An 18947-nucleotide genomic window follows, 5' to 3' on the forward strand; every position below is an offset into this window, starting at 1 on the left:
TATGGCATGGAGGGATACATTTATTTTAGCTCTTGCATGCTTATATGGTACAATGGATTACAGTTGTTGCTTAAATTGAGTACTAATTTCACAGTTGTATCAAGATTTTAAAGTTTTGAGTAGACGTGGAATATCATTAAGGCAACTGTTATGTGAAACCAAAATCATCTCATACGTCTTCGAAAGACACACAACAATTTCAACACACAAGCATATATGTATAATAGGGAATGAAACAAAAGCATTTGATACTCCATTTTTTAATTCCGGAAACACAATGTACATAATATACCGCAATGCTGATTAATGAAGATAAAGCATACATCAGTGTTTGATTATATCAAAGCGACAGCATACCATCACAAAAAAAATAAGATAATCGTAAGTATTAAGAGAGAGACAGTTTAACAATAACAATACGAATCATAATGACAATCCTCAGTTCCAAGTTTATACTCTTTCTAGTACATGTAAAATAGACTGATCTGTACAATACAGTTTTTTTTTGTTTTTTTTTCTCAATTTGTGCTATTGTCAAATATTTATAGACTAGAGCATCTTTGGCCAGATTGTTCATACTTTTTTCACCATTTCCGACCGGAATTAATTTCGAAAATTGTTATGTTTTAACTATAACCAGTAAGATTACTCCCAAAAGCACATGGACGATGCACAACTCACCAAATCTATTGTCCGTATTTAAATATGTATCAAATGGCATGTATTCGATAGATATATACGAACAATAGGGTACATATTTTGTGTCTCTGTCTCAGTGTCCAACAGCAGAGGACGCATGACCAGCTGCTTTGGAGCCAGGATAACAACACACATGGTGTAATTAAAACAATAATGGATAACCTGTAATTACCGATTTATCCTAATAAACCAATTGCACATTTAGATAGAATCAATCAGACATATACAGGTACACCCAGTAAAAGAGTCTGTATTATTTTTATCAGAGGACGGTATGATGCGAATTGGCATGTTTCGACCTAAGGGTGGCTGTTCGCAAAACAAAGTGTTTTAATACAAACCTTTCATCTTTAACATATAATTGCTCTTAATTACGAAGATTGTATTGATTACAATGAATATTTAATTATATTACCGTAATGTTGCATCATCAAGCTATTTGTAACGTTGTATGTATGTATGTATGTATGTATGTATGTATGTATGTATGTATGTATGTATGTGTATGTATGTATGTATGTATGTATGTATGTATGTATGCATGCATGCATGCATGCATGCATGTACATGTAATGTATATGTCGTTATGTGATATTTTTTCAACTTATACATTTAGACAATAGAGAAATAATGCTTGTTCTGGAAATATATTTTCAATATTATATATTCGATACAAAGATAGAAATACTGATTTTCATTTGGGAAAATAAAGTAAAATAAACGATTTACTCCATATGTGTTCTAAGTAAAAACAAAATGACTACGTCGACCAGAGACATATATTAGCGGTAGAGTAAAACTATTTAATTGTCAATTTGACTTTATTTCATATGGTGTTGGTTGACTATGTTTTTTTTTAATTTCAGCTCACAATATCGCCTTAAGCGGCCAAAGTAATAATAAGCGAAACACGACCTTTACTTTTTCTATAATATACACAATACGTAACACAAGAAAACATCTCCCATCCGTTGCCAAGTCTACAACATCGATTAATGCTCTTGATCATGATTCGAACGTTGACAGTGGTAGTTCCAAGCCAATATTGATCAGCAAAACGTGCATATCAAAATCAATATCACGCGAAAAACAAATGATATTGTATTTTGGGGATTAAAACACGATAATCTACTTTCTCTAAAGAATAAACATTTGTTAGAATTGGTAAAATTGCTATGTATTATTTACCAAGTAGCCTAAAAATACATACAAACCTATTGTTTAGCATAACTTCCCCGTGTTCTAATGATAATGATAATTATATTGACTGAGTTATGAAAATACGTTGATGAAACCTTGTGGACATTTACATAAAACTTCAGTTCATCGATAAAAGTGACAGAAAATTTTGCCCTTTTACATATTGCATCTGATACTGATTTTTTTTCAAATAATAGTTGCAGAAATATGTAAGAGATGACGCAAACATATTCGTATTCGTTGATGAAGATGATAGTCAAACTATTGTCTAAAAGTCAACTGTATACGAATATTTTGCACCTGTGTTTTTGTCGGTTGCCTCCACTTTGATTTCAGTACCACCAAATATCATCTGGACATGAACTCCCCTATCCAGCCCCTTTGTTATATCAGACATCTCCACAGAAAAAGAGCCATTCATTTTACATCCAGCATGTTCGATGTACATGGGATTTCTTTGTGTAGAAATATAACTTTTGATAGAGATCTTGGTGCTTGTTTCTTCCCTCACCGTAAAAGGTAATCGTTCACCCTTGCGGCCTACTCTTATTACATCCCCGATATTAACCTGCGTGTTAAATGTTCCGCGACATTTAACCTTGCCTCTAGCATTTACATATTTCCGTTTCTCATCATGGACACCCTCTTGAAAAGCTATATTTCCTCCAAAGCCATATGTGTAACGGCAGACCCTGTGAGTGATAGCAGAGGGGGTGTGACCAGATATTACTGCCCCCTTCAGTACAGCAAGGTCAGGCTCTGATGGAACAATCACACGGATGTTGGGGAATGCGCGTATCACCCTTTTTTGAAGAAATGAGCATTCCGAGTATCCACCCACCATAATAATGGAGGATATATCGGCGACAAGTGGGTCTTTTATCAAGGTCTTGAGATGTTTCACGATGCCACGAGTAGAAGACTTGAAGAGTGACTTCGCGTTTTGCGCTGATATGCGAAACTTGTTCTTTTTTAAGAAGATATATCCAGAGTTTGCAGCAACAAAATCACTGGCAGATCTTGACTGCTCGAGATTTTCGTGGATATCTAGCAAGGAAGGAGGTATAGAAAAAGTAATGTGTTCGTCCTGTCTCCCTGACAGAGTTCTTTTCTTCACTTCAAAGTTTCTAAGGATCTCCAAAAAGTCATCAATATTTTCACGTCGGAAGGTTTCAAAGACATCTTGACCGAATACATTTTTCAGTAAATTTTCGAACTGTTCGTCCACCTTTGTTCCACCCCAGTCTCCGCCACTTGCTGCACAAACCTCTCTCAGTGTTCCACCGTCCTGAACCTGGTGGACCGTTATGTCCACTGTTCCACCTTTAATGGTATAATGTGATCATTTGATAAATATAAGGTTGTATTGTTATACGATCCAACTGCAGCTGAAGTAATTCAGGATAAAACAATAAATTAAGAATCAGAATGACAATCCAAATTTAACTAAGATTATCGAAATGTTTTCAAAGATTTGTTGTTTGTTGTGTGTGTATACACATGTATATCTGCAAATACCCGACTGATGATATTTGCTGTTTCGTTTAATTGCAATTTGTAGAGAAATATCTAAAGGCTTTGAAGGCTAAATTAGAACGATGTTATTCCCGAGGTTAAATGCGTAAGGGTAATGCTTACACAAAAACCACACTACATTTCCAGTAACACCATCAATTGGGTTGCATGAAATTTCTATCTATGATACACACAATAAATCATGGCGTTAATTAATAGACGTAAAAACGATGCATCATCAGCAACCAATGTTGCATGGCTACTTTTTCCACTACTTAAAAACCATCGCTTTATATATAGTGCATAAAAGAAAACGCAAGACTTTAAATAAATAAAAAAATAAATGGAATAAAAAATAATTGTACTACGTGGAACAACGATGAAACTGGTAATACCTCTATATATTTTTAATAATTTTTTAGCTTAATATCAGTTGATTGCATTGTGGTTTAAGGGATCTTACACATAATACGGTGATAAGAGTCATGCACGATTATTTTTGAGCAATGATAATTCTATAAAACGAGGGGTAACATGATTGCAGAAACTGTGACGATCAGCTAAAATCAAGATTTTGTGATCTCTTGTATTATGATCTCTCAAATATCTTTATTGGTTTAAAATGAGTTCGGGTAAACTTTAAGGCCAAAGTATTTAGTTTGTAGTACTGTTTGAATGATTTTCCGTCATTTTCACCTTTCATAAAATACTCAACTCGGTGAATATTTAATGCATAAATCCATCCTCGATAACTTCGATAACAGTTTACATAGTATAAATATTCATAGTATTGTGAAGTCATCTAACCTGTGCTAAATTGTTTCCAGGGTCAGCCCAGGAAATAACCAAAACGTCACCCGGCCGCCGAGATGAAGTAATCCTTTCTTTTATCGATGTAAATCTCTATTTTCATTATGATCAAATGTAAAAAAAAAAGTGTGTTCTTAAAAAATGTACTTCAAAACGTTCGAAATTAACATTGATTAAGATTACATGCATTAACAGAAGTGATAATTATCTTATAAGGTTATGATAGTCCTTGTAATGGGGTATAGAAACGTATTTCATTGGGATATTGATATTACCGAAACGGGGATATTTATTAGGTTTTCGTCCCGGCGGCTGTCTGTCCTTGTCAATTACTTTTTGTGTCCGCGCAATTACTCCAAGTAATACAAATATATTTCTTCCAACTTGATCGCAACGTTTAAAACTTCAAGGACTAGACCAAGTTTGATTGGCATTTTTGTTTTTTTATTTAATTTCACAGAGTTATGGCCCTTGAATAAGTGAAAATGTCGTTTTCCGCCGTTTCCGTAAAATATTTAGAATGGTCGTTAACAGATTTTAAATGCCTCAAGTGCTAGCTAGGTCAAGTTCGATTGTTGGACAGTATTTGGCAGAGTTGTGACCCTTGGATTAACGAAAAAATTAGTTTTTGGTGTTTCCATGCATTTACTCCTACATAAACATTATTCGATTACAAAAATGTATCATCAAAGTTATGAACAGTGTTCGGTTCCTTTGATTCAACAGAATTGGACGTTTTATCGAACTACATGTTATGTAGAATAACATGTTTACTACTTATTTCAAAAATGTTTACCTACAATATGTTAGAAATGTTGGGAACATAAATTCAAAGAATTTGCTTGTTTTTGGTGAGGCATTGATAGCTATGTCTTTTGGGATACAAATATTTATTTTATTGGGCAAAGATGCGTAATATAATGGGGTATAGATTAGGTTTTTCTGGAAAATGGATAGGTTATGTGTTTTGTTGCAGACAGTATTCTTGTATAAAGAGATATTTCATTTATAGTACAAATATGTATTTTATTGGGATAAAGATAGGCATGTTATTTGGATATCGATAGGTGTTTTCGTTGGAATAAATGTGCAGATGATTAATAAGGTATGATGATATTTTTAAGCCAGCTAGAAAGGTGAAGAAGGCAACTGCTACGACTATGCCATTCGACCACTACGATGATTATTCTTCGAGGTAAAGGAATATTCTATGAATGTAGTTGAGTGTTTTCTGAGGATTATAATAAGCAATTTATAGACTAAAATGAACTAAACTGAATGGTTCATATGTGAAGATGAATATATTTCACATAATGGTAAATGGATATTGAAAGATAGATGAGTATTTCAAAGGGGCAGATGATAGTTGAATGGTAAATGAATTTATGAAAATAGATACTCCCTAAAATGCTGAGCGTTTAACAAGAACACACCTACCGGTACGTCTCGGCAATTGGGCAGAGCCCAAAACCTTTCTCACAGGGGCGAACGCACAATCGAAGGCCGAAAGTAAGACTTTGTCAAGGGAGACATTAAGGAGAATAAAGTTGCTAGAAAGAAGATAAAGATAGGATATCAAATTTGTCGCCCCTATTGATCAAGCGATGAGGGCAGCAGGTACATTTCTTTTGACTTCCATTCAGGACAATGATTGAGTGGATGCATTTTCTATGAGGTAAATGTTTATGAAGGAGTATTATTATGTGGACATTTCTTCCAAAGAGGTTCTAGGATCTTTCTCAGACATCTTGCTTGCATATTCACCCATTGGCTCTAGTTCTGATTGACCAAGTTTGAAACTGATTGGACAGGTGTCTAATTTGAAAGTAGAAATTTGAAGATTGCTTTCGTTGTATCTCAGCTATTACTGATCTTACCTTTCAAACAACATATCAGTTCCCCCTTTGTCATCAAAAGTGCTAGATCAATTCTGATACTGGCCAGAAAAAGTGTCCAACAGATGACAGTCTTAGATTTTAGCAGGTTCAAACAAGTTTGTTATTTGTGCTTCTTTAGAATATATAACACGCTGCATTAATCTCTCCGTATTTGCTTCTTTAGATTCTCTTTTTGCATTATGTGAATTGTGATTTTAGCGTGAAAATAAGATATCAACCAGGTGATCATTACAAAAGAAATTAAAATAATGCTTTGCGAGAAGCCTTGCATAAATATATCTTACATATTAAGTTGTTTATCAATAAAGCTAATTCTGATTGAATAAAAAGCTTCAAGCCCTCCAATTAAACTTTCAAACTTTAAGAATCAACCTTTACCAAAAAAGGTAAAATGGTAGTGCTATGGATTCAGTAATGATTTACATAATCTTCACATGCAAATAAGAAAACAAAATATACGTCTCCAAAAATCGATAGTTGGACGTCACTTTAGAGTTCTGATAATTTATATAAGGCAACAGCAGATAGTCCTTATATCATGCCAGAATTATACATAGCCAATGATTGCTTCTCTAAAAGTTAAACATATCAATATATTTGTTGGAACCATCAACTTAAAGATTACAGTAAATATCAACTTTCAAAATATACAGTAACTATAAAAAATCATGTCAAGAGCGAGGTCAATAAGTGTTTGACTCGTTGGGGCCACTACATCATAAATCATCATATTGTGTATGAATAGTACTAATTTGTGTTATTTAAATATGAGGGTACCTCCATATGTATGTTTGAGATTATATGGGTTTTTTTTCGTAACCAAGCTCAATGAAGAAAAGGGAACATGTCATTCTTTTATTTTATTTTAAGATGTTATATAAATTACCAACAATATATTTTTTACAGATATAAGTGTGTTTAAACAATAATGAAGCGAATTTAGGGATGGGGGTTGAATATTAGTGTAAAGATCGTGACGGTCATGCTAATTACAACAGCTGATATTGTTTACTATTTGTCATAGCTGCTGGATGATTCGTGTAGTAAGAACGTGTTCATTGTACAAACATTATGTAATAGAGATGTATTATGTCTAGTGATGTCAGAGTGTTAAAAGTATGATATGAAAGCTGATAGTTTCAGAAGAATGGCTGGTCAGGGCATCACACTGTGCATTATTCATTTACGACCGCCATGTTTGCAGCCTTACGTCATAGGCATTCAGCGTCTCAAGACATTGTATTTAATAACTTATCATTATTTAAACCTTACCTTGTAAAAGCAGTGATGTTCCAAATTGTTTGAATACATAATACATCCAGCACGTAATAATTCCAGGTTTAAACGCATGCTATTCGCTGAATTCCTGTATTTGATATTTGAGTCATTCCCTCTCGTAACTTTTAAGAGTGAACTGGGCTAGGTTGTCGCTTCGGATGCGAATGGAAAAGTAGCTATGTTTGAGATGTGAGTTTATTGTAGTAAGAAAGTGGAGAATGCAAATAAGAAACTTGTATAGTTAACAGATTGTATTTATTGAAAGTTAGTAGAATAGTTTACAATTTACTCCGGAACTATCTGATTGTAGTTCCGCGGAAGATTGTTCCAAGTTGGTGTAAAAAGGCTAATTTCGGCATCCATGTTTGCATCTCTGACCATATTTGGAAGAATTTGCAGCTGGTTGCAAACATGGCCGCCAGAAAGGTATAAAAGGCCGCGAGCAATTCAGAATTTTATCCTTGTCCTATTGACAAACCAGTAGATCACTACGCCTCAAGCTTAAAATCTATCCAGTGAACCTATTTATCATCGCATAAGGTAAAGGGAAACAACTCTTACAATAGGGTTATAATGTTTAGGGATAATACGTAGATATTTGATATCTCTACGTATTAGTAGCAAATGGCATTCTACATTTGCTAGTATATTCGTCATATATTTCACATTAATATTACTAGTGTTAATACGTAGATATTTGGTTGCTCTACGTATTAATAGCGAATGCCATTCTGCATTTGCTAACCTGTTTTAAAGATTATGTTATTGTAACTTTCCATATTTAATACGCAGATTTTTGGTACCTTTGCGTATTCTTAGCAAATGACATTCTTCATTTGCTAGACTATTTGATAATGATATAGGGTTGAGATTATTAGTATTTAATACGTAGATCTCTTGATTCGCTGGGTATTAATAGCAAATGTTATTCTACATTTGCTATACTATTTAATGCTCTATTATTTTGGTTAGTATTACATATTTAATACGTAGATCTTTGATATCTCTACGTATTAGTAGCAAATGGCATTCTACATTTGCTAGTTAGTGTTGAGATTATTAGTAATTAATACGTAGATCTTTTGATTTGCTGCGTATTAATAGCAAATGTTATTCTACATTTGCTATACTATTTAATGCTCTATTATTTTCGTTAGTATTACATATTTAATACGTAGATCTTTGATATCTCTATGTATTAGTAGCAAATGGCATTCTACATTTGCTAGTTTGAGCATATAGTATTACAGCCTAAATCCTAATTTATATATTAGGATATCTAGGTATTTCATAGCATTAGTTTATAAACGAGTATTACTATAGTAGAATTACGTGCTACTAATCATGATTAATACGTAGATCTCTGGCTTCTCTACGTATTGTAGCAAGTGATATTCTGCATTTGCTAATTTACAACTACTTGAATAGTTGTAGTTAAATCGTTAACAGTGATACTTGACAGTACCGTACATCGTTAGTAGCTTAACTGTTTTATACAAAGTTGAATTGATTCTAAGTTTGTATTAAGGTATCAAAATGACTCGTGGAGTTCGAATGTAGGTATGGAGAGAGAGATTGGTATCCCTAGCTAAACTTCCATAATTGTATAGTTGATTAAATCATTGTTAAGTTATCATCTGTAAATTATCATCAATTGTTATCCTGTTGGAATTGTTAATTGTTGAATGATATTTGATAACTCATAAATAAATAATTGAGTTGAATTTTATATTGGACTTGAGTTATACTTATAGCAGAGGCGTAGTATTTCTACAACAAAAAGAATCACTGGAGGTGATCTGTGATCACATGGAATTGACATAACCTGTGCCTGAAGTCAGAAGACAGACCCTAAACATCACGCTACTCACAGGGTCTGACGTGACACGACGTAGTGACACAGTTTCGTTACAATATACACAATGTACGAGGTAAAGACGCTAGAATAATATGTGTTATTGAATTCTACGGTCGAATATGCGCACGATGGGTGATCAAAATAAGGTACAGACCCGTGTACGTTCGCAGTTCCGATTTAAGCGTAGCGTTTCCGTAGCATTACCGTACCATTTCCGTAGCATTACCGTAGCATAACCGTAGCATTTCCGTAGCATTTCCGTAGCATTACCGTACCATTTCCGTACCATTTCCGTACCGTTTGCGTCCACTCACCGTAGCATTACCGTAGCATTTGCGTTTACCTATTTTCACTCACAGACCGTCTCATAACCGTTCGGTAGAAAATTTTGCGGAATGTATTTTTTATCGAAACGAAATTTAGTTAAATATACTTACCGAACGTCAAAAAAGAAATGTAGCGACAGCAAATAATTTTATAAATGTAAGGAGGTGAGAATTACATAGATACGGCTATAAATCTGTCTGTATCTTTGTATAGAAAAAATAACACTCTCACAAAAAACAAGTCAAGTCACATGGTCCATCGATCTTAGTGTAATAAAAAATGGCGGATCCTAGTAGTAGTCGACGCATTACGATGGAAACCAAGATGAAGATCGTGTTAAATAAACAATATTACCTTTACTGTGCTATAGTCTAACCTTTAAAACAGTTTCATATAATATGCACTGGTCAGGCTACATGTATAGGGTACAAATGCTCCAGACAGTATCACACAGGTAAACTAGGGTAGTTAGACTTAATTGTCAGCAATGATACAAACAACACAGCATGTTGTATACAGGTAAACTAAAGGTAAGGTATTTTGTGGACCAAGTGATATAGGTGTGAAAGGTAGAACAAGAAGAGATAATTATAGCCTACAGGTAAGGCTATAGACTGATTCATAAAAAGTACAACTTTAAGGAGAATGTCATCGTGATCTTTGGAGTTATTCATTATTTATTTCAATTTTAAAACCCAAAGGTCTAATCACAGAATTGATAACAAATTGATAAAATCACAGACGTATATATTACATGTGTGATATATATATATATGTCTCTGATAAAGTATAACAAGAGTAAATTAATTACATAGTAAGAGCAAATGCGGTATATAAAGTGCATACACATGTGAAATAGAACTGATGTCCAAAATAGAAATCATCCAGACAATCAAGTAAGTCTTGTTATGAACAGTAAACAAGAGACCTAATTCTGAAAACAAATCTTCGTTCGACATAAATCTCTCAAGTGAAACGTTAAAAAACTGTCGGGAACATGACGAAGGTAGTTAAATTAATTAGGACTCTTTTAAGAACATTACAATTTCTTACAATAATCCAGCATTTACAGGGATAAAGCAAGGTTGAGATACTCGACCTAGTCAAAAAAAAGATGTGGAACTAAAAAGTAGTATCTTGTAAAAGTTCGATCAAGCAGACTATGTACAGATTTGAATAAAAATATATGTATTAATGCCTTCATACCAGACTAGGTAAGTTGAATTGTGTACAAATTTACATGTAATATAGACTAGTATCGTTTAATTTTGATTTAAAACATAGAAATAAAAAAATATTAAAATAAAAAATAAAACCTGTACAACTTCAATCTGGTGTACGAGTGTTTCTTGCTATGGTGACCATATTTCAGAGCAGTAATCTAACTGACTGCACTAATGTGAGGTACGGACAAAAGCCCCCCCCCCGGACATTAGCCCCCCCCCCCCCGGACATTAGCCCCTAGGACAAAAGCCCCCCCGGACATTAGCCCCTTCACACTAATCAAAAAGTGGACAAAAGCCCCTTCATAAATTTTTTTTTTTTTTTAATTTTTTATGTTTTTATTTATTCATTTTTTTTTTAAATTACAATATATGTTTTAGCAGTGGTTATATTAAGTGCTACATATATATGTAAGTGACTTCAGTCACCAGTTGCTTCTGCAATGTAAACAACCAGTTCGAAAAACAACTACTTGAACTGTTGCATAAACAATAAGCTGTTACACATGTGTTTGGTAGGTTTTTCATTGATATTGTATTTTCCTGGAAAGAAATATACCATTAATGGCTTCATTGTTTCTTTGATTTTAATTACATTGTATTCCTAAAATTAAACGTATTACAACACAGAGCAACATGTTTGGTTAGGTACATTATGTACTTATTATATTATAATTTGAGACACTGCAAATAGGGATCAAATGTTTATTGCTTTTGTAGACATTTCTTTGATTATCAATATTTGCAGTATATTAGGAAGTCAAAAATTATGTGTAATCAGTAACAATTTGTTCATCATGGAGAACTCTCCTGAAATGTTTAGCTTACTTAATAATATAAAGTTTGAAAAAATAAATTATGATGTTTAACCACAGACATATAATGCTACACTGACATTGAACCAAGGACCTTCATTTTCCACACAATTATTCTCCAAATTTCAGAGATAAAAACAACAATATATATATATATAGTTTCTGTTTTTCAAAAGTACACATTTATATAAAGTATACCAGCTAAATTTATAAAGAAGGGGCTTTTGTCCGGGGGGGGCGGGGGGGGGGGGGGGGGCGGGGGGGGGGGGGGGGGCTAATGTCCGGGGGGGGGGGGGGGCTTTCGTCCGGAGGGGCTTTTGTCCTAGGGGCTAATGTCCGGGGGGGGGGGGGGGCTTTTGTCCTACACTCACTAATGTACAGAGAGCGAATAACATTTTGAAAATCCAAATATGTAGATTGGCTTGACCTTACAAACCACTTATCTAACATAAAATAAAAAGTTAAGATTCGGAGTGACCCATACCCATACCCATACTAAGTCTTTAGCATGTGTTTCTTTCTTTAGAGATTCCTCACCCAAGCTGTCGGGATACTCAGTTGTATATCTTTTGTTGCTAAACGTTATATAACAATTTTTTTTTTTTTATAAAACGTACATTTTAAAGTTTTACACCCGTCGTAGACTCTGTCAATATCGGAAAGGAGTCTTAAATATAACGTGCTGCTTTACAAAATTTACCATCATCGGCAAAAAGGAAAGTTTTGAAAAAAAAATGTAAAAGAGAGGGTGAATCATTTGAGTCATAATTTTATAAGTCATATTTAATTTGACATTTTTATATTTTCTCTCATGAAAGTAAGAACAGGCTACTGCTATAGTTTAAACTCACTCAGGTGTAAAATTTGACATGTTGGCCTGGTAATACAGGTAAATTTCTTTATGTTGGCTCAGTGAGAATGAGCCATAATAGGACCCCGGGGGTTAATTGGGGACAGGTCACCTGGCCAGGTATACCATGTGCCAGACACAAAAGAGCTAGACTGATCAGCATCTTACAGGTAAGGTGTGATAGGATGCATGTCCTCAAGGCTGCATATTGCGCCCAGTTGGCCATTGGCAACAGGCCTTTCCCAGATGTTTGGCTTCAATGTAATGTACATGTAGCCTGGACATGTACATTTATTTGTACATGTCTCAAGATCTGTCAACAGAACATACAATGTATAAATCATATAGATGATATGTACTGTAAAAGAAACTTTCAAGTTTCGAATAAGAATGTAAAAGCCAACACTTTAGTGAATTAACTTTCAATAAAAATTTAAAATATTAATATTTTGTCCGACAAAATATTTACATGAAGTACATGTACACCTGAGTCAGCCATTATTAGGCCTCTGACACAAACTGATGTGTTTTAATAGAAGCATGTAAATGATTAAAATGATCGCATACAACATCAAAATTAATTTCAAAGGTAGATTCTTCACTCTACACTGTTGAAGTCTTTATATATGGAAACAATGTATTACCTGGTTATGTCCTTTGTGACAATAAGTTAAAAAAAAAAAAAAACAGTTGTGAACTAACTATCGTGCACTCCTCACTTCTCCTTGGGTGCAAAGGTTTACTGATTGTCACTCAACTGAAGGTTAGATCACAACACAAGTCCATTAATAAAGATTTTCAGAGTGTTATCCATTATCAAGTAAACACACAGAGTCCGCTCCATTGCAGACGTGTGATATACACGTATCTGATTTCACATGTACATTGTATATTCTTAAGTATATAATTATTGATGTCTTGTTTTTAGTTTTTATCCCTCCCCTGCCAGAGTTTCCTCTGATCCGACATCAGACTTTTAAACAAATCGTCAATGCATACACACCAGTAATATGTACCAGTGATTGTTATGTACTTGACTTAATTGTCCCCCTAACCTGTTGCCATGGGTACTAATCCCCCTCCCCACCACCGTCAACTTCACCTGATGGCCATGGATATACACTTGATTAGGAGTCATCGGGCTCAGGTGTATAAGTCATCACCACACCTGGTCAGTTTCTCCTTTTTACAATTAGCCCTATAGGGGGTCTATTCATAGCCTGGTCAATCTGTGTTCAGAAATCTTGATTTGTTTACCTGTACCTAAATTAACACTTTGATACAAGTTTTTCAATTCAATTAGTTGATTTCTTAAACCTTACGGTTTATCAGTACAAATACAGTGAATAAATGCAGTGAAAATATAGATAAATACATAAAAACAAAACAATAAATTTCGGACACACAGAGACAACGCATACGCGACCGCAGCGCTAGTGTAGAGAGTGATTTTATTTTAAAATTAAATGCTATCGTCTTTTGTTGTCGAGAATAATAAATTTTCCTAAATTTGAAAGATCCTTATATGACCTTAATATTTCCGGTTTCTAAAAGTTGTATACGGAGGTTTTCTATAGTAGTACAATTCGATAAAACGTTTGATCAAACACCATTGCACTGTCGTTTCTACGTGTTCGCTTCGTCTAGGTTCCGCTTTTTATAAGAACCAGATAATTTATTCAGAAACGGTCGATTATTTGTGAGCGTCAACCGTAGCATTTCCGTAGCATTACCGTACCATTTCCGTAGCATTTCCGTAGCATTACCGTACCATTTCCGTAGCACTTCCGTAGCATTACCGTACCATTTCCGTAGCGCTTCCGTAGCGTTTGCGTTTAAGACGGAACAGCGAACGTACACGGGTCTGTACATGTATATGTGATACCTATCGTGGTTCATATAGACGTAGGCATTACGAATAATGATAAGTATTTGGAGCGATTCTAATAACGATCTTGAACTTTGGTTCTGATATGTCATCAGTCGATCTGTCTTGGACTTTATCCAAGAATAAAAATAAATGTCGATATTTTCAGCAAATTTTCAGCAGCGGTTTGTAATAAAACGGAGTTTTGTGCCTTCATTTATATTCAGGTGACACGTAGTGGAATCTAGTCTAGCTAAAACTAATAATAATCCCAGGTCGCCTGTTTGAGGTCAACTCTTAGGTGCTCTTTAAAACCCAGATATTGTAGTCAAAGTCTGTCAACAGCAATTGTTAGAATTTTAAAGGTATGATAGATGAAATATTTAAATCCATGTGTCCATTGATCGATTTCACACTCGCATGAAGACACGTCAAACGTCAGTTCGTCAAATTATGGCGGCTTCATGTTTTGAACGGTGTTATATTGCATCAAGCGATCAAATTACTGTAGTGTTGATATTATTTCAAAAGTATTTCTTTTACGGTTCTTTTTCCAATGAAATATGAACATATCCTATTCGTATAAAGCTCACTATGTCAGAATGGTATCATTTCTTCATAAAAAATATGTTCAATGCTGTGTTGTTGCTGAACTAAAGCTATTATGACAACGGTCATAGACCACGTAATAACCTGAATGTGTACCTGGTCGATAATTAAACTATCCAATTAAATCCATACTTATAAACCATACCGACAGCTGTCAGCCAAATATGGATTTAAATTGTTTACCAACTGCATATTCCATATACATTCATAACAGCATAATGTTACACTGTATAATGTCATTCTTCACTTTGATTTAAGGGTTTTTAATCCACCTGTCACCTAGGTTCCCTCACCTGTACAGTTAATTTGTCCCTGGGCACCAACCCCACTCGGGTAATACATTGTGTATGATTAGGTTACCTCACACTATAGATATTGGTACCATGCAAAGTGGTTTGGTACAAGTAATTAGGGATGATGTATTAAATATTCATCCGGGCGAGAAGTTAACGGCGATGGAAATTGTAAAGGACTCTTTTTAGAATCAAATTAGAATCGTGTAGTTTTCAGAATCCGTCGACAGAATAAGAGATCATTTGGCATTTGGTTATTTACGCCATATCTAAACAATGAGGTTATTAAAGGACAGTGTCCACGAGTGAACGGGTCTCTTATAAAAACGTTTATAATGTCGTAACACTGAATTTCCACATTTGGACATGGTAGCATGTGCTCGATTTGGTTACATTAAGATATGATGACAACGTTTTTTAAACGTTGTACATTAATTTGTGTAAAAATTAATACAAAAACAAAGTTTTACTTAATTGCCAGTTATTTACCTCCAGCATCCAAAACCATGTATTTAGTCCAAGGTTTGAATGTTTCGAGCGTTTTTCTACCGTCGTCGTCGGACATGTTCACATGAATATGTTGGCAATACAATGCTGCTGCTTCAGGTTCCAGAGCCAGATGTAGTGTCTCGGCCAAAATGCCAGCCTGCAATATAAATCACAACAAAACAAAACACGTAAAGTTGATTAGTTATTTATTTAAACAATAAACTTAATGGTATATATTTTGTGCATGCATCGTTAACCATCTTTAACCACATTAAAATAGCAAAAATCACTTACACAAATATTTAGTAACATTGATGAAAAAGAGGCCAATTTCCAAATGTCTGAAATTAAAATTTTGGTTATATGAATGACATAAAGCGGGATTCCTTTGGTAAAATAACTGTTGTCATATAAGTATAGAAACGGTATCGTCAAAAATTGTTGCAGTCATTCATATCATGCGTGTGGTGTGCTTGATTTGTTTGACGTCCTCTTGAGAGGCCAAGAACTTTTAAGGACATCCCAGGTTTTGAAGGTGGAGGAAAGCAGGAGTTTCCGAGAAAAACAAAAACAAAAAACATCTGCCTACGATCAATACCAGGCAAGTGCCCAATTGGGTTTCGAACCAGAGGTGGAGAGCTAGTGATAAAGTGTCGGGACACCTTAACCACTCGGCCACAACTAACGGCCCCTGTGCTCACGGGAAAAGCTTTAATGCTTTAAAGACCCTTGTAAGAAACAATCATTAAAATTACAACTTTTGAAAACCTAAAGGACTAACAATGAGTATGAACAGGCACTATTCTTTTTGGTTCCATTTTATAGCAAAATTATTTAGATATTTCCAGCTCTGAAAAGGGGGGTTTTACAATAAGGTTGAACGCAGGAAGATATCCCATTACAAACAATACTTGCTATAGCTACTTTGTCTTCTAGTACAAAGAACCGTCTAAATAGATGAGTACGTGTCTGAAAGAAAGAACAAAATGTGGTGTGATGTGGTCACGATAGCAATAGGCCACCTTGTGTCAGACGACCATAAATGATTACCTGTTCTGCTGCCTTCCTCATAAAATATTTCGCTGTGTCGTCCCAAATGGCGGGAACAGTAAGAACCCACTGTATATCATGTGGCAGAAGATCCAGGCCCTGGGTAGAGCATTTCTGTAAAAGATGGTCCTTCATATACCCAATAGCTGCCGAGAAGACGTCCAAAGCGGGTAGAGTGTTCCCGTCTACTGACTTAAGCGTCATATACGTGGTCACTTTCTTTGTTGAATAAAACGAATGAAACATAATATATTAATTCATCTACACTATGCAATCAAATTCGAAAGTCGACACGATAATTGGATAGATGTTAATTGTTAGAAGTTTTTGCATTGGTGAGTGGATTCGCATTCGTTGAGTCTGGCGACCTGACTGTCCAACTGACAGAACCATACGACCCCACAATGACTTGCTTTTGATCATTTTGTTTTTTTTTCATACAAGGCTGATTATATTGAATATCTCATTAGGCCATTTTTTTTGCATAGTCCTTTAACCTGCAACCTACTTACGATAAAGATTGATGAGGATCATGGGATAGTTTTACGGCAGAAACCATTAGGAAATATTGTTTTCCTTGTGCGACATCAAGTCAGGCATGCTCAAATGCTAGTGGTTTCGTCGTATTTCATTCATATCTCTCCTTTTGGGAATCTGGTTTGATCTTCCTTGTACTTTTTAATATTAATACATTTGTATTTCTCCATGCAAATCTGTATCATTGTACGTATCCCCCCTTTTGATTGGATTTGAATTAGAATTACGATTTTATTTGCACTTAGGTATTCTCTTTTGTTTTAAACCAATGATATAAAATTTCAACAGGTGTAACTATGGTTTCATAAGGTTACTTAAATTGTTTCGAAGAGGTATAGGAGCACTGCCGAACAATTTTCTTTATTATAAAACGGTCAAATACAACGGGACCGTGTCTACATACATGTATATATCCTTTGTTCTTTAAATTTTTGGCCACGGGGCAAAACATATAACTTCGTCACAGAGGAGGACGCTCTACTGAACGCAATACGTGACGCAATGTCAAACGGGAAAAGGTTTAAGAAAATAATTGCTCAGAAAGAACAGAAAGATGTGATCCCAAATTTTGTCGTCTCTTATTAATCTGTCAATATATGAGCTCCACGTACAATTGTTACGCCGTATGTTTAGGGCAGAATGCATATGTAGACTGAGTTTTATAATATTATGTTGTGAATATAAACGGATTCAACAAGTGACGCTCACTAGTTAGTTATCTTGTACATATTTTTGTGCTAAATACGGATTTCCTAGCAAAAGCACACACAAGGTTATTGCTTTAAAGCTGCTTTATTAAGTACACGTACTTACAAAACAAACACAAACACGCGCAAAGTGATTACTTTAAAGCTAATATACGAAGTGCGTAGAAACATAACACAATGTACCTGAAAGATTTATAACAAGAAGAAAAAAAGAAAAAAAATGAAGAAAAAAACAAAAACGAAAAAGCAAAAATAGCGCATACATAGATATTACGGACTTAGTTACCTTTGCATTGTAAAGCTCCATCTTGAATCTGCGAAATAAGTACCATCCTTTTTCTTTCTTCTCTAAAACCAATTCAGAATATTTGTCTTCAGCTTGGAATCCGAAAGCAGAGAATTTTTTGTGCGGACTGAACAACACACAAGTTGAGGTTTTCAGAGACTGTAGACATCCGGAGCCGGCCGTCCATACCATAGATGATACTAGGTCAGGTGAGGACTGAAAGTCGTTTAGCGAAGAAAATGCATATCCAGAAAATGTTGTTCCAAAGTCAATGGCAGCTGATATTATATGATTAGTTTTCGCGGCCATGGTATGCTGGTACAGTGTAATTCTGTAAAGGAGATATTTTTTGCTTTGTAATATTTTCTTATACAAGTCAACATCTCTTTATGTGATGCCAGTGTGTGCAGCCTATTAGGCAAAGGAGATATAATTTGTTAAAATGCATTCTATTTCCCGCTGATTTGTCGGTAGACAATTATTTCAAGCTCCTTGTATTAGTAGAAGTATTCAAACTACTGTCCCTAGCAGCTCTCAAGCACAAAAATAAAACCCATGTGTCTTCGTCGTACAATTATGTATGTCTCCAGTCGTAAAAAAAAACCCACTATTACTTAATTCATGCTTTTGATATTT

The 18947-nt window shown here is 34.8% G+C and overlaps 1 protein-coding gene across 1 annotated transcript; it reads right to left on the bottom strand.

Moving 5' to 3' along the window:
- Positions 1-1220: 1220 nt before the first annotated feature.
- LOC117330156 (heat shock 70 kDa protein 12B-like) lies at positions 1221-18620 on the bottom strand. Its single transcript, XM_033888377.1, has 4 exons — positions 18312-18620; positions 16782-17000; positions 15732-15888; positions 1221-3222 (listed from the first exon to the last, which is right to left on the bottom strand). Exons 1-4 carry the CDS (start codon positions 18618-18620, stop codon positions 2168-2170), a joined length of 1740 nt encoding a protein of 579 aa, XP_033744268.1. The 3' UTR covers positions 1221-2167.
- Positions 18621-18947: the final 327 nt, after the last annotated feature.

Source organism: Pecten maximus, chromosome 6 (genome assembly GCF_902652985.1).
Source record: "Pecten maximus chromosome 6, xPecMax1.1, whole genome shotgun sequence".
Taxonomy (NCBI): Eukaryota; Metazoa; Mollusca; class Bivalvia; order Pectinida; family Pectinidae; genus Pecten; species Pecten maximus.